Source organism: Chinchilla lanigera, unplaced genomic scaffold, assembly GCF_000276665.1.
Source record: "Chinchilla lanigera isolate Chin_1 unplaced genomic scaffold, ChiLan1.0 scaffold00082, whole genome shotgun sequence".
Lineage (NCBI taxonomy): Eukaryota > Metazoa > Chordata > Mammalia > Rodentia > Chinchillidae > Chinchilla > Chinchilla lanigera.
The window spans coordinates 9,550,534-9,567,405 of record NW_004955483.1 but is presented as its reverse complement, the minus strand read 5'-3'; the positions used below and the strand labels follow the sequence as shown (position 1 = coordinate 9,567,405).

The window sequence follows — 16,872 nt, the reverse complement described above, 5'->3', positions numbered from 1 at the left end:
CCAGGCACAGGGGCTCACACCTGTAATCCTGGCTGTCGGAAATTGCAAGTTCAAGGCCAGCCTGGGCACCTTAGTGAGACCCTGTCTCCAAAAGCAGCTAGGAGGTAGCTCAGTGGTAGAGCACTTGGCCAGTATGTGTGAGGCCTGGGTTTCATCCCCAGTACCATCCCCTGTACCTCTCTACACACAAAAAAACCTCAGCAATATTTGGGAGCCTCTTTAGACATTATGTGGAACTCAGCTCTGTGTCCCTGGTGTAGACTTCTTGGGTGGTGGGGACCAGGAAGCCTGGCCAGATACCAGTTAACTTCTGTCCCCTAGAATCATGGCAGGAAGACCAGGAAGGAGCCAGTAGAGGCTTTAGAAACCTGGAGGGAAGGCTGCAGAGCTTGCTGCTGGGTAGAACTTGCTCGTCTTCGTGGCAGACCAAGGGCCATGGCAAGAGCACGCCTTTCTGTAAGGCTGAGTGGAAAGGACAGAGCCGACGCCCACCCCAAAGGCCTCTGGTACAAAATACCTGACACTGGGTGGTTTATATCAATAGAAGTTTATTTGGCTCATGATTCAGAAGACTGGGAAGTCTGAGAGATGCACCAGCATCATGTTGGTTGCTGGCGAGTGCCTTTTTGCTGTGTCAAACGTGGCAGAGGTGTCACATGGTAGGACAGCAAGGAAGAGCCCAGCACTGCACAGGGGTCCAGACCAGCCTGTTTCTGTGCAGTGGGAGATCCATGCTTCAGCCCGACATGGGTCCCCCTGGGCTAGCGCAGGTCTCTCTTTAAAGCCACTGACGCTATCAGGGGGTCTCTGCCTCATGACCTGCTAGAGGTCCTGCCCTCCACTCACCACCAACATATAGAACTGGGGCTTAACTTTATCACACGTGAACTTCGGGGGACACTCTCCAACTCCAGCACATAATGTTCAGTGAAGAGCCACTCTGCAGACCTACCCAAGAACAGGAAGAGGAATGGTGTCTACTTTTTCTTGAATGTGTGCCTTCGCTGTCATGGTGGCTAAGGACTCCGCATCTGCCACCTGCTCTGCACTGGGACACACACAGCCAGACCCGGTCCTGTGCCAGGGTAGCCAGTGCCACAGGTGACATGGACCAGCCTGTAGCTGTCCAGGAAACTTCATGAGGGCATATCATTTGCTCTAGAAGTCTAACATCCACCACAGTGGGGATGCAGGGAGCTTTGCGCAAGCCTCATAGAGCTGCTTCTTCCTCCTCACCCAGTCTCAAGTGTAGAGGTGCAGTCTGCTCTGAGGCTCTTTCCTGAGCTCTCAATACACAGTAATGGTGTAGGAAGCTTAAGAAAGAGACCAGATGCCTGAGGAGGACACTGGAGAAGTTACTGTATTGAGTACAAGATTAGACGATGTGTTTTCTAAGATGCGGCACCATTTGGCGCTACCGGGATTGAACCCAGGCCTTCCCACTAAGCCATTTTTATTGAGACAGGGTCTTGCTAAGTTGCCAAGGCAGGATTTGAAATTTAGAGCCTCCTACATCAGCCTCCCAAAGTGCTGAGATTACAGGCGTGTGCCACTGCTCCTGGCCGATGGTGTGCGGTTCTTAATGTTCTCTCTGAATCTAAGAGACCTCTGGCGGAATGGGGCCTCAGTGAGCCAGTCAGTATTGTCCAGTGAAAGCCCCACGTGTGTCTCAGTGCCTGTGACCTTGTGTCCCGGCAGGGGCCTTCTCCCTAGGGCGAGAAGGGGGTGGGGGAAAGACTCACACCTTTCTTCTCTGAGCCCTTTTCTCCTGCTTCCCCCCGGCCGCTCGGTGGCGTACAGGAGCTGGAGCTGACTTCGTCATGCTGGGAGGGATGTTCTCGGGCCACACGGAGTGTGCAGGGGAAGTGATCGAGAGGAACGGACAGAAGCTCAAGCTGTTCTACGGGATGAGCTCGGAAACGGCCATGAAGAAACACGCAGGAGGAGTGGCTGAGTACAGGTAAGGCTGGGCCCAGCGTGCCGCCCGCCAGGCTGTAGCTTCTTGTGACTCAGAGGTCCAGGTAGGTGGAGGTCCTTTGGGAAAGGTCTGGAACCCACACCAGTGTCTTTTCAGACTAATTTATATCCACTTGGCATTTGCATTGTGTGTGCCAGGTTAGAGGCATGACCAGGGGTCTGTGTGAGCAGACTGTGGGGCTGGATGGAATATTGCCTTGCTCCATAGGGTCTTGGCTGAGCTGTCCCTGAACCTCCCAGCTCTGGCCTGAGATCAGTTTGGACTGTAGGAGTCAGGCTGAAGCGCAGTTTTCTGATGTATAGGAACCAGGTGGCACCTATAGACCCCTGTGCCATGGCTGAGCCCTTCCTGCAGGCTGGTCCATGTCACCTTTGGCCCAGGCTTATCAGAACCGTCACTGGCTTCCAGGTAACATGGGCAACATTTCCAGCTACAGAACCTCAGGATCCCCAGCCTTTCCTTTTTCCCCTCCGTGTCAGAGGTCTGCACTTGTGCTTCAATGCACAGCAGAGGGACTCACGCTTTTCCCTGCCCCACAGAGCCACTGTTCCTTTCCCTTACAGCCAGCGCTGCTGACAAGCTGCAGAGAGGGGACAGAGGAGAGGGCAATGGCCAGGACTTGGCGTTGGCTTCCTTTCTCTAGGAAGCCCAGCTTTTTACCTGCGTTTTCAGGTCCATCCCCATAGTAGGGTGGAATCCAAGCCTGCCCTGGCTGACACTCTGCTTCCTAGCACTTGGCCCACAGCCACACACTCATGTTGAGGGCCTGGGACTAGGATGCGTTATGTAAGGGTAATGCCCAGCTAGCAGAAGAATCCAGAACTCCGCTGAGGGGAGGGGCAGGAGGGACAGGGTAAGCTCTGCTTCCAGAGCTCTGTGTGGTGTCATTCTGGTGGCTGACTTCATTCTCCCCAGTCATGTTTTTTTTTTTTTTTGTGGGGAAGTCAGTAAAGCCCTTATCCTTGTAGGGAAGGCAGGGTGGGAACCCATCAGAACTAGGAGGTACACTCCTGCCAGGGAACCGCTGAGGCCCTTTGTCTCCATGGTAACTGATAGGGGTGGGGGTGACTGCCTCCATGCTACCTTGACCTGTGTCCAAGAAGTTGGGCCACCAACTACTGTCACTGTCCAGTGGCTCATGTGGTGTCTGCCCTGTGCTGGAGTACAGTGGGCTTGTGTGGCTGAGCCTGTTATATGCTTTGCTTGAAGTATGTTCTCCTGCCCTGTAGCTGTAGTTCGGGGTCCTCAGAAATGTTGTGGGTAGGGAAGGTGGGATCAGGCTATCACACAGATACCTAAGTGCTGAAAGAAAATCTGTCTTCTGGGATTTCAGCAGGGAGGAGCCATCACAGATAGAGAATGGTTCTGAAATAGATTCAAGTCATAGACAAGGAAGGTGCTGAAGGAATTAGAACCTTAACCACAGGTAGCCCAAGTCTAGAATCTGTGTGTGGTCTACCTATTTTTCTCTTTGGCAGTTTGCAACCTTGTGCCCCAATCTTGTCATCAGGATGATTCCCTGCTTGGACACTGGGTTTAATGGGATTGTTGCTAATGCTCTGTTAGTTCCTTTCTAACCAGCACTTCCTTCTCACCCAGCCCTGAGAGGTGGGTCAAAGTGCCTTCATTTGCAGATGAGCAGCCTTCAGCGTGACTTGGAAGAGCTGACATCTCCAGTCAGCAAAGAGACAACAGTGGGAATGTGGAAATGTCTGAGGACAGCGAGATGGCAGTCATTATAGGCACAGGACCTGAGCCATCCGGGTGTGGTGGTGACTCTGTCTTCCACCGGTCACCCGGCTGGCCTTTTATCCAGCTGATGGTTTTAAGTTGCTCAGTTTCACTCAAGGGGCGTTTCGCATGTTAAGTGAATAAAAGTTGACACCCCTTTGAAGTCCCAGGTAATGAAGTTGCTGATCAAGAGCTGCAGTTTTTCCATTTGTTGAGAGTAGCCACAGAAAGTTCCAGAACTTGGTTACTTAGGATTTGCCCAGCCCGTAGATCAGGGTTTAGTGTAGATGTCAGATGTCCCCCTTGCAAACCTCTGCAGAAACAAGCATGGACTGTAATACCATGTTACGGTGCAAAGGCCTGATCTGTGGGACAAGGCAGGGTGACGTGGAGGTCTTGTGAAGACAGGGACAGAGCCCAGAGGGGACAGTTAGGTTGCTTGGTGTCTGTGCTGTATACCTGAGTCTTGAAGGACCACTCTGAAGAGGTGAGGGATGCTGTCTGCAGCCCTGGGGCCTCTGTCCTAAGACAGTGCTTGCTTCTGCTCTGGCACCACCTTGCTAGGTTCCCTCCATGCCCTAGGGAAAAAGGTGTGCAGACCTGAGAGAAGAGGTGAGCCGGCCGCTAGGAGGAGCCAACAAAGGGCACCCTGGGGAGACAGCTTCTCAGTGCGCATGTCTGGTGGGGAGCTTCCAAGTAACCTAGGATGGTAGAGTGGTCTGTTTTGTCTCCTCATTGTCCCCTTTGAAGGCACTCAGTGTCCCATGGTAGACACTTCTGCCTGGCACTCAGGCAGAGTTCTGGATGTGTTCTGTCACTGGTGCTAACGGGCAGGCACAGCAGGTGCTTGTTGCAAGCGGGAACCACCAGGTCTGTTTCCCCGGAGTAGTTGCTTGCTTGCAGGTTGGTGTACACAGAAAGGCGGGTTTGGCATCAGGTAGGGGCAGAGTGGGGCACATTGGTGAGGACAGTGTCAGCTTGGCACACAGTGGAGATGGAGGAGTGGGGCTGAGGGTGCACCTGGCTGCCTGAGTACCTGGGGCCGCTAAGCATCTGACAGCTGGGAATCCTCCTGGTGCTCATGGAGAGAGCAGCTGGATAAAAAGAAAGTTGTGCTCTTTTCTTCCAGAGCCTCTGAGGGCAAGACTGTGGAAGTGCCTTACAAGGGGGATGTGGAACACACGATTCTGGATATTCTCGGGGGACTGAGGTCTACCTGCACCTATGTGGGGGCCGCCAAGCTCAAGGAGCTCAGCAGGAGAGCAACGTTCATCCGGGTGACCCAGCAGCACAACACTGTGTTCAGTTAACCTTGGGACAAAGCTGGAGCCGAAGCCGCCATCTCGCACACCGCTTTTCCCATCTCCCTCCTGTCCATCGCTCCAGAGCTGCTGGCTGCTCCCGAATGGTGGAATGCTGCGTCCTTTCTCCCCTTCCTGCTGCCTGGAGGCTTTGGGGCTCCCTAGTGCCTTCTTGGGGCCCAGATGCAGGGCCCTAATTGGGCCAATGGCCCAGGACTCATAGCCTCATTGTTCACTTGCACCTTTGTTTTTTTTTTAAGAAAATGGTTTTCCTTTAATATAATGCTATTATCTTGAGATTCCATGGAGTGCTGGAGTTTGCATTTGCAGAAGCCAAGTTTCACGGGGTTGTTAGAGATAGTGCTGCTGCCTTCCTAGCCAGGTAAGTGGCACACGTGGCTGCCAGCATTGGAGATGCCCTGGGGAGGGCTGGGCTGAGTCCAGGTAGCCGGTGTCCCTTCCCCTCCAGCTGTTGGTGGCTGGAAAAGGGCATAAAGCTGCTTCTAGGAAGCTGGCCCTATCCTGGGTTTAGTTTATTTTTCTCCATCCATTTTTTCCTTCCCTTCGCCATCTCAGCTGGTCAGGCCGGCCCCTGTCAAAGAGATTATAAAAGATGATGTGTGAAAAATGAGCAGGTAGAGTCCTACTGGAAAACAGAGGCTTTGCTCAGCAGCCCCCTAAAAGGCATTGGTTTAAAAAGTGGCATTTCCATCTTTCCCTTGCTGGGATTTATATGCGGTTCTGCCGGACAGTGGTGAGCTAGTGGGCTGGTGATGGTGACTCTGTCTTGGAGAAAGGACCCACCACGGTTCTCTCAGTGCTAGACACTCGAGTTGAAGTTACTGGTCGAGTAAGTTCATGCATGCCAGAGTATTCTGCTTTTCTTGTTAACAAGGCGAATGAAGCAGGGACCTGAGATTGTCTCTGAAAGGCGAGCACGGGCCTAGAGTAGAGAAAGGGCCTAATGGTGCTATTGAGGCAGGCATCCATCACCCGACATCCTGAGGGACCTGAGGGACCCGAGGGACCCGAGGGCCTCGTCCCAGCATCATGCTGGGGAAGTAGAAGCCCGTTTTTAGTCTTTTAAGGAAAACATTTAAAGGCCCAGCAGTTTTTAGCAATTATCTAAGCCACTGCCCCCATTCTTAATGCATTGCTCTTGTAGCCATAGAAACATGAAAGGCTGCACTTGAGAGATGAGAGTGAGGTTAGGAGGGCAGAGGGGGAGGTAGAGTGAGAGGAGGGTCACGACAAGGGCCCCGCCTCCTCCCTGCCTGTCTCCGTGCAGGCTCAGCCTCTCCTGACTGACACTCTTCAGAAATGTTTGGAGAAGAAGAGATGTGAAGAAAAGTAAATCTTAAAGAAATCCCTTAGGAAGGTGCTGCAGTGGTAAGGGAATGTCTTTCAGGACCAGGTCCAACTCCACGCTCCTGCTGTTGTAGCCAGAGGTCACCAGCACCCCGTTTTTCTGAGACCTGGCTCCCGTGCCACCGTCTGTGCAGGGAGGGTGACACCTGGGCTGCCTTACCCACCTCGGTAAAGACTTTGCCGACTAGCTCTTCGTTTTCACGACGGAAGGCAGGTCCCTTGCAGTCCACTTTCTAGTGAAGTAAAGATAGTTACTGCAAAGCCTAAAACCCACGAGGATCATTTTAAAGCAGAGGCTTCCTGAGAACTAATGCCTCACTCCCTTTAGCTTTCCAAGTCTTATCCACTTGTAGTAGTTATGGACTTGGTGGGGCGTCCCTCAGCCCAGGTAGCAGACAGGATGTGGGCAGAGGTCAAGCGTGTAGCCCCGCTGCCTCCCCACTGGGCTCCCTGTGCTGGCAGGGGTGGGCCAGGGCGATCACCCTGGTGCCATTCACCTTCACGAGGCAATACTCGAGGCCTGCCCCCCGCAGCACACAGCTAGTCTTTGCCCCTAATCAGTGTAGTCCCCGGTGATGTCACACCATTAGACTCCAAACTTGGCTGGTCCCTTAGTGTCTAACGGAAGCCAGGCCGGAAAGGAAGATGGGGACAGCTTCAGCAGGCTTGGCCAAAGCACAGTCCACTCTAAGCCAAAGCTGCTCTAGAGGAGGACACAGGGCAAGTCCTTCTCGTCTGGTCTGAGGATCATCCAGTCCCCACTGGCTCAGTGCCCATCCATTCACACCCTAATGCAGCTGTGGTGGGACGTCTGGTTGCATGTCCCCAAAACTCACCAAGATGACTGTGGAAGGGAAGGAGTTCCCATCTTGCTGGGGCCAGGTGAAGACTTTGACTCGAACCCCAAAGTTAACTTTCACCTGCGTTAACCTTGAATTCGTAACCAGACAGCCATCCATGTAGTCTGGAATCTAACAGTGGGGACACCTCAAGGGCCTGCATTGATCAGGGGCACCCCCAGCTGTGTGCTGTGACACAGCTGGCCTCAAAACATTGAAAGCGTCATCCATGCAAGTCACATGGCACCCAGGTTATGGGCTTGGTGGCAGGGGGTCTTGAAGAGTGACTTTCAGGGCAACTGTTGAGCCTCCTGTTTTTATGACTGAGCCCCACACAAACCTGTGGCACGGTGTTCTGCAGACAAACACAGGGAAGCTCCTAACCCAGTGAGCCTTCCCTCCTCTGACCCAGTTTACAGCTGAAGTGTAGGAAACACACTGATTCTATCACAAGAGCCCGTGGAGCTGCCCAATGCTTAAAAAGAAAAACCATTTATAAACATCAGTATTCAGATAGGAGATACAGGCCTGAGCGGAACAAGACATTGGATACGGACACATGGACGTTGACGTTTTAGCGTAGAATGTTCTAGAACCTTTTCTTTAGCACAGCCCCATTCCCAACAGAAGTCAGCAGGGGAGGATTCATGGGATCACAGCACAAGGAAGAAAGAGCTGCCACCACCATTTTCTCTGCCTTGTCTTTGAGGATCCAACAAAAAGTAAAGCCACACATTTGCAATTGGCACTGTTATTTTATTAGTACGAGTATACTGAAACAATAAACTTGTACTGGTATACAGACAATTTATTTAAAACAATTTTGTTCAAATTTTGAATCAAACATTGTTTTATTATAATAATGAAATAATTTCTACCTAGAAAACCTGCAAGCACCATCAAAGAAAGGGACCATAAAATTCAATAAACAGACTCGAGTGTATCCTACAAATAGACACACCACGATTAGAAAATAGAATATGAATTCTTCCATTTTTTTAATATTTGTTTTAAAAAAGCTAGTGCAAGTACAATATTTTACACTGGAATTACAGAGTATGCACGCATATGGAAAAAAGTTCTGTCACAATAAAAGCTCTTAACTATGTATGCACTTAATTTTTTCTTTTCAATAAGGTGCAAAACATCATTCCTTCCCTAGTTCTCCATACTGGCTATGCCAGTCTGGTAGTGCCCTCAACCCAAGTTTTGGTGTTTATTTTCCCTTGGCCTGTGGGAGGCATATGATTGGAAGCCTGATGGGAATATTCTGATGTTAAAATATCTATTGGGACAAATCTTGAGATGGCTGTGGAGCCTGGACCCCACTGGCTAGAAATGAGGACTCTGTCTTATCTGAAAGCGATCCCAAATACTGACAGGACTCTATTGGAACCTCCTTTCAGTTGACACTAACTGGGTTTGCTGTTGAGCAGTGCAGGCTGTAGAGGAAGAAACCTGGCCTAGTGGGACAGTATTCACAGACCCAGATGCACAGGTACCAAGTTCAGCATTTACTAACTAAAGACTTCACCCCACTCCTGGGCCAGAGAATGACTTGAAGACGAGGTGGTATAGGAAACCTATGCACTGACCTTCTTGGAAACAGCTCTAAGCCAGGGTCACCACAACTTGGTATTCCGGAGGACAGTATGTTATCTTGGTAAGGATTACTGTAAACAACGCTTCCCACGAAGGCCTTCAGATTGGCCACAGAAAAGACAGGCTCATTGGCCATCCAGACAGCGAACGAACAGACAAACTAAAGGCAAAGAAAAACATGGGGCAGGGGTGAAGCCTCCAATTTATCTGCAATGGAAGACTTGATTCCTTTCAGATAAGAAAAGTCATGGGAATTCTCAGACCGTTATTGTATAGATACTATCTGTTGGCCAAATGCACTTAATTTTAATACAGTCAAACCATTTGTATGCAAGTAAGTCACTGGGGACCTGAAGAACTGAAGCCATCGTTTCCAACCACCCTTGTACAGGTGAATGCTAGCTACTGGAACAATTGCACTGGTGACAAGGGACGGGGAGGAGATTCTGAGTTTAAGAATTGCAGGTGGGAATGTTTCAACATCCCCACAGCTGTCCAGATTCCACTGCCCAACTTGGAAGTTTGGACAGGAATATGATGCTTCAGAGAGATTGCTCCACATTTATTTTGATCTCTAGTAAAAGAAAATGAAAAAGTAAAATGAGGCATTTAACTGAAAATCATGCCCCCCATTTAACGGAGGTGTGTGTGGAAGGAGGAAAGGTAAATTGGTTTTTGTCCCCACAAGTCCTGTTTGATTGGTAGATAGGATCCCTTTTAAAAACACTTCATGTTCAGGATTATATTCTTTGGATTTAGAGAACAGGAAGTGGTAAACATATCAGACATCATCTCTGAAGAAAAAGAAGTTGCAATGGCTTAGGAGTTTAGACTAAAAAGGGAGCTCAAAGAAGTATTTTTAGCCTAGGAAGGAACAGTACTCTCAAATAGAATACAGAGTTCCCCGCCCTCCAACGAGGGTAATGTGTAACAAAAACTTAACAAGATAGGTATAGTTTAAGAGCCTTTTATGTAGCAATTCTTCCAGGCCATAACCATAACCATAAAGATCTGATCATTTAGACGTGACAAATCTCTATATACAAAAAAAAAACCATGTAACTTTCAACCTTCTCTGCTTATTTTCTGATTTTACAAAGTATGAAACTTGTTTCCACAAATCCGTATCTTTCAAACACAGAATCATCTCAACATTCATTTTTCTTTTGTGCAATTTTTTTTTAAAAAAAACATTACCTGTACTCCTTTAAGTGAGCGCTTCAAATTTTTCTCTTCAGCTTCTTGAATTAGGTGAACATTAAAGAAAAAAAAATTCCCACAAGGTTATAGTGCTACAAGAAAAGGTCCTATCAGTAAGGTAACATATTTGAAGCGAGGTCATCTATGTCAAAGGAATCTTAGCTCCAGAGTAGAGGTGTACAAGTCATTTGGAGTTTCCCTATCAACAAACACAACGCTGTCTGTGGAAAAGAGTGGAAACCAACCCAACACAATATAGCATATGCATGTGCTTTATAAAAAAGTATATTCTCTGTATATTTATTACTTGATGTGTTCTTAAATTCTCTATTTCAGAAATTCTGGGTTAAAAACACAAATGTGGAAGCAAAGGCCTCCACTCCACTTTAAAAGCAACAAGCACAAAAAAAAGTGTAATTCTCTTGTCATTCATTTCACCACTGAAGAAACTGGATCTGGGCCACTGAGACAGCTGGCCCTGTCTTCACCTGGAATTTCGAGGGTGACTACGACATTGGAAGCACGAAGGGTTTCAGGAGAGAACAGACCAGTCTGTTGAGCTGTTTGTGGTTCAGGAAACAGTAGCCATGACAACCAACACAGCTCGGGGAGCCTGGCTTTCTGTCCCAAGAGCGCTGCTTCCTCACCCATGTCTGAAATAGCATGGCATTAGTGTCTTCAAAAGCATCTCAGATTTTTTCACTCTATGAAAGAAATAGGTTTCCTTAGTAGTCACAGATGTTAAAAAGTATTGTCAATTGTTTCCTTAAAAAAAAAAAAAAAAAAAAAAAAGAACAAAATCCAAAGCTACAACAACAAAAATAAATTTTGGCAACAGATTTCAGTAAAGATCAAAACTATGTGCAAAGAGTGGATTTTTATGATTACTAGGAGCTACTGTTCATTTGAACATGCAGCATTATATTGCAATCTATGCAGTATCTAAAGAGTAATCCACAAGATGCAGGAAATCCAAACATTCTTTGAAATTGTACAACCCTACCCCAGAGCAGTCAAAGTGCTGCTGCTGGACACCTCAGTGTTACACACACACACCAGCCCCGTCCCTGAGTAAGAGGTGTGAAAGTTTCCGCAGAGTTCCTTGTAGGGGAGGAGGGATGCTGCCACTTCCCGGTGGGGGGGAACCCAACACACTCACCTAACAGAAAACACACAGGGTCACCATTCAGAGCTAGAAATGGGATCGCTACCACCACAAACATCAAATCATCCCGAACCAGACTGGGTGAGTTGGGGCAAACCAAAGTTCCACCGACATAGAAAATTATCCTGAAAGTCCAAATGAGTATGCAATTTGGATTTCCACTCTGAAAAAATTTGAGGTAAGTGGCATCTGTCTGTGTCCCTCCCTCCCCACCTCAGCCCCTAATGTGGCCCAAACAAACTGAAATAATTCTCAAGTTAAACATTCTAAGGAACAGTCATTTTATATATTTAGAAATCCCTATAAAGAGAGGTTCTTGTTTGTTGGTTTCTTATTTTTTTTTTCTTTTCGCCCTGACTAATTTCATGGTGATTGTGTTTCGTTGTAAACGCAAAAGACCTGCTGTTATTAGTTAAAAAAATGAAAAACAGGAAAGAAGGAAGAACGAAAAGACGGCAGTTGGTTAATATTGCAAAGAGGACACGGTACAGAGGCACATGGCTGATCCTCGTATCCTGAACGGCACTGAAGAATTTCTACCCCTGTCTTCATTAGATTTGCTACACAGATGCGATGACAGAAGCTGCTTCGGGAGCCTTGGGCTCGCCAATGTCCAACAACAGGAGGCTCCTGCCCTCTGTGGGTTCCATGGTGACCGTGGTTGGCAGGTGGCCCCCTCCACGGCCACTGGCTGGCACATTCAGAATGCGTACACACGCACAAGGGGCCACACTTGCTGCCCGCGCTCAAAGTCTCCAGGACACAGACCCTGCCCGAGAAGGAGGGGCTGCCCACTCGCAGCAATGACTGTGGAAAATGAGTTGGTTCCAGCCCACATTGCTCCCGAGTGCATCTTAAACATTGAGCCTCCTTCCTCTCATACTCCACGTTCACTACTTCGTGGGGTGATGGGGAACTGGCTCTTCCCCTAGGTCTTTCTTCTGCAACACGGTGACAGATACCGGGGCTCCTGCAGGCTCCCTGCCCAGGTGCTCAGCATCATGGCAGAGACAGGCAGGCAGGAGGGTTCTCCCCTCCAGCCCTTCCTCGGCCAGAACCGGGAAGATCAACCAACTGAACAAGGACAAAAGCCAAAAGGGAATGAGCTTTCACTACATAGCACACTGGTCAGACTATTGGCACGGAAAGTATTGCACATGCTAAAAAAGAAAAGAGAATGAAATGTGAGAAATGTTTGCAAGAACCCATGATTTTATAATTCCTGTACCTGAAATAGAACCACAGAAATGATGATGTTCCTATTGCTCCGAACCATGTGTTTTTCTTTCCCGTTTTAGTGTTGGCTTTGCGGACGCAGTCAATTCAGTACTCAAAGTCAGCCAGAAGGTGGCGTGTGTTTCTCTGAGCCCACACAAACTGTTGTAAATAGTGGTGTGAACGAGAACAGTCTATGTGGCAGCCCCATACTCCTCTTACCATCAAAGGTTAAAAAAACAAAAAAGAAAAATAAATCTAATAATTGCAAGTGCCCTGAGCAGAATATATGGAAGATTAAGCAAGTTCTCTAAACAGAAACATTTTAAAAATACAGCACTAAATAAGCAGTATGACCGCAAGAATGGGCCCACCCAGCTCTGCTAGCCTGCTGAGAGGGTAATGAAATTGAAGAGAAAGTCAAAGAAGGAGTCTAGTAATTCTAAACCTAAATGTTTTTGGTACACCCCAGAAAATGGTTTATAAAAATCATTAGTCCTGGTGAGAGCTAAATGTAAATGAGTATTATTAGGATAGTCAAGTCAACATGTGGGTTGATGTTAGGATTTTTTTTTTTTAAATCTGCAACATGGAAGAAGCAATACTTTCAGTGGTAGATGAAAAATCACGTAAGTATGTGTTCAGGTTAGTTGCAGCCACCCAAGTATGAATATTTAAAAACTTCTGTCTACTTTTAAAACTGTTGTTGTTTAAAGCACTTTAAGATGTACTTAAAACCCACAAATAATATTTAAGATCTCTGGGAATGAAAGGTTTAAACTTGATGAAATACCCTTTCTGGGTTTGTACCAAACATTAAATCTGAGTTTGATTTCAAATAGGAAAAAAAAAAAAAAAGTCATTCTGAAAGTAACATAACAATAATAAAGTAATTGTTTTATTTTTCAAAAAGAAAAAAAAAACTTGCTTACATATAAATGTCTTTATGGAAAACTCTCTCAATGAATCTGAAGAAAATTTTCAGAGTTGTCCTGCTAAGACCTGGCTTTTCACGACAGATCTAGTAAAAAGACCAAAATGAATCTTGAAAGGAACATAACCTTATAAAATGGCCTAGAGTTTAGGCAGGTTAGAAAGTAATTTTGCTACATTTATTTATGCTCGATCAGTCCCCCAAGCCTTTCCCACAATGTTATTGGATAAAAAACTGCAGGAATATCACACAAATTATAAACTCAAGATGTGCAAATCGCAAGGTTCTTTTAAAAGTTCATCTTAAAAACACTGGACAAAAATGAGTATTCTTTCCTCCATCTTTTTCCTCTCGGTTTCTCAGCCAACCCTGCATATGCCTTTTAACTCTTTCTCCAAAATCAAAGTGACAAGTGCCTCCTGTCAGGTAGTACTTGGTGGTCATTTATTGTCACATACTAGTTTCATAATTCACATTCATCCCTTTAAACCACATTGAAACTTTCAAAATCTTGCTCGTGAGCAACTCGGCAAAGCTGAAATGTAGTTACAGTGTTGAAAAAAACAAAAGCAACTTATTTTTCATTTTTCCTTCCCCAAGAGTTTAAAGTGAGATACAGTACTCGTTGAATGACAGACCCAGATGCTTTGTAATAAAGTGTGAACAGCATTGTAAGTGCTTAGAGATAGTAATATATGCTCATCTTTGAAATCTAATTCCTCACGTCACACTGGAATCTGAAAAAGGTGGCACCCGAGTTGTCCATAGTCATGAACTATAAACAGTACTAGAGTTAAAAGACAAAAAGATTTTGCAAACTCAACTCAGAGAGCTTCGCAGCTCTCACTGAAGGGCAGTTTGCATTTACCTCTTGGGAGCGAAGTCAATGCAATAACCTGATTGATTTTCCTAACACTGCACAGAAAACAGCGGGGGCGTCCCCTCCTTCCCCACCCGCTGTGGGTGATGTGAGCGGAGCTGGGGCCTCCCTCCCTGCCCACCGCGACACCCCGGCGATATATATCACTGCACTAGTAAAGCAGAAATGAAATCCCACATGTGGCAGTTGCTCTTCCTGTTTTTTGTTTTAAAAAAATTTATATATATATCAGTGCAGTCAGGCCCCATGGGGGAAATATATATCTATAGGATTAAAAGTTGCTTTTATTGTAAAATATGTTGGAGAGAAAAATGTTCTTTGAAACAGTTAGCTTTCCATTTGCCATCTGACGCCTCCCTACGGTGCCCCAAAGCTGGGTTCCTGATGTTGATTTTGCACGGGGGAACCCCAAGAGGGCACTGCCTGTACCCTCAATCCCACGCTGAAAGCAAGAGACTGAGGCAGAGAGAGGCAGAGAAAGAGATACCCTGGCTGGCCACTGCGGCACCCTGCGCCCTGCAAGTCCCTTTCCACTGAACTTTCCCCAGAAACTAGAGGGACTCGGTGCCCATCGGATGCCTCGGTGCTGCTAGAGAAGGCAGGCGCTGGTAAGCCACATTCATGCCACCCAGGATGCCCGGAGCCCGGATCGCCGCTGCTCTGACCCACCCTCCACCCGCCAGCTCCCAGAGGGACCTCTCGGACAAAGCATATGCACCAGTCTCCTGCGACACACCTGCTGTAACTCTAATGACAAGGTTAGAACAGAAACCTAAAATAAGAGGATAACATGTAAATACTGTATTATTCAGCCTACAGTACAGTAATCTGGATACAAATGGTAAGGGACATCTCCGTGCCTGCTCGGCCTCTACTTGCCCACGTTAGAGCGGCCTTCAATGCAGATCTTCACCTCCTGAGGAATGAGAGAAGGCTTGGGAAGAGTCAAAGGTGGCTCGTCTTCCGACTTCTCCAGTTTGCGGGTCTCCGGGGCCGACCACCTCCTCTTCCTCGTCGCCGCAGGCTTGCTGGGTTCTATTTTGGTGAGGAAGGGTGCTGCAGGCAATCCTATTTTTTCTGGAAACTTCAGTTCGCCGTTCTCGGAGAGCAGCTGGGCGCTTCCCTGACTGATTCCGTTCTCCTGCTCCGCGTACCTGTGCCTGCTGCTCACCAGGCTGTCGGGCTTCGAGTGCTTCAGCAGGACGCTGGCGGGATCCACGGGCTGGCCCTTTTTAACGGAGCCGTTCTTCGGGTTCTTGAGGGTCAGCGAGATGCAGACGTCCCCCACCGAGAGTTTGGAACACGGCAAATCAAAGAGCTGGCTGGTTCTCTCCGGACAGCAGGATGACCAGCCCTGTCCAAACACAAAAAAAGGATACTCTACCAGAACTTCAACGCTGACCTGTAGGAACAGTGAGACAGAGAGAGGAAAAGGAAGGAAATGAGTGAAAATGCTTTCTTCTTACTGCATGTAACATATATCCACACACACAGGACAAAGGGAAAAAATAAGTTCACAAACCTCCCAGTCCCCCAGCAAGTCAAGAGGAGGCTCATGACTTTCTCTTGTGCTTACCAGTCAGCATTCAAAACATTTTACTGAGCACTAGTAGCTCTACAGCATGTCTCGTTAATACAAGGAAATGACCCCCAGCAATGACAAAACATCCATTTAGCAGGTGGCCCAGAAGCCAGGCAATGTTGCTGTATGTTACTCACTCACTAGACATTGTCCTGTGTAATCGTGTATTATAACAGGGCTACATCAGAGGGAGACCGAGAGTGAGCTCCACCAGGAAGGCACTTACATGTTCATCACTGCCCCCAGCCCATAGAAAGGACTCAGCCTACAGCTAGTGCCCGGGGAATATGCACTGTGCTCCAGGGATTTCAGGGGAGTATCATCAATAAGAGCTGGGTGACCAGGAGAGGCTTTCCTAGGACCCACGAGGGTAGGCAGGGTTTGCAGAGGTTTGAGGGCACGCTCCGGGGCTACAGACAGCCCAAGCGCATGGTCTATGCACAAGGTCGAGCCCTAGACACTCACGCTGGTCCCTTTGAGAAAAAAAATGAGAGCAGGTGAAGCCCACTATTCTCTCAACAGCTGGGTTTTCTCCATGGCACTGTGCGTCAGGCGCCCGGCAACGGAAACTGAGTGAAGACAGTCCTAGTCCCAAAGGTGTTTACAATCAGGTGGAAGAACAAACTTGGAACAAGAACTGCCAGTCAGTGGGGTGGGCGGGTGATGGAGCTAGAAGTGGCAAGGAAGGAAGCCTTCTTGGATGGGGAAATGCATCTTAAAACTCAGGGCTGAGTTTTAAGAAAAAATGTAGGTAGAGGTGTGGTTTGAAAGAAGAGACTCCAGCTGAGTATGGTGGCACATGCCTCTAATCTCAGCACCTAGGACCCTGAAGCAGGATGCTGAGGCAGGAGGATCGCCACGAGTTCAAGGCCAGCCTGGGCTACACAGCTAGACCCTGTCAACAAAACAAAACAGAACAAAACAAAACAGAACAAAACAAAACACTAAAAAGCTCAGGGATAAAACATAAATAAGAGACTTGTGGAAGGAGGGATGTATGAAAAAAGGCAAAAAGAGGGTGTGTGTCAGGGTCTGCAGTCTGGCCATAGGCTTCCTGTTGCCATTACATGAGGGTGA

General features: G+C 47.7%; 2 protein-coding genes across 9 annotated transcripts in view; one reads left to right on the top strand and one right to left on the bottom strand.

Annotated features, from left to right (window-relative positions):
- Gmpr (guanosine monophosphate reductase) overlaps window positions 1-8,327 on the top strand; it is a 49,729-nt gene extending 41,402 nt beyond the window's left edge. For both annotated transcript variants that reach the window (XM_005403415.1, XM_005403414.2), the window contains 2 exons: window positions 1,801-1,960; window positions 4,839-8,327. In XM_005403415.1, coding sequence (XP_005403472.1) covers window positions 1,801-1,960; window positions 4,839-5,019 — 341 coding nt within the window. In that variant the 3' untranslated portion in view covers window positions 5,020-8,327. The remainder of the gene's footprint in view (window positions 1-1,800; window positions 1,961-4,838) is intronic.
- The window catches only part of Atxn1 (ataxin 1), a 399,577-nt gene continuing 390,657 nt past the window's right edge, over window positions 7,953-16,872 (bottom strand). For all 7 annotated transcript variants that reach the window (XM_013503812.1, XM_013503811.1, XM_013503816.1 and 4 more), the window contains one exon: window positions 7,953-15,615. In XM_013503812.1, the coding sequence (XP_013359266.1) occupies window positions 15,085-15,615 (531 nt within the window). In that variant the 3' untranslated portion in view covers window positions 7,953-15,084. The remainder of the gene's footprint in view (window positions 15,616-16,872) is intronic.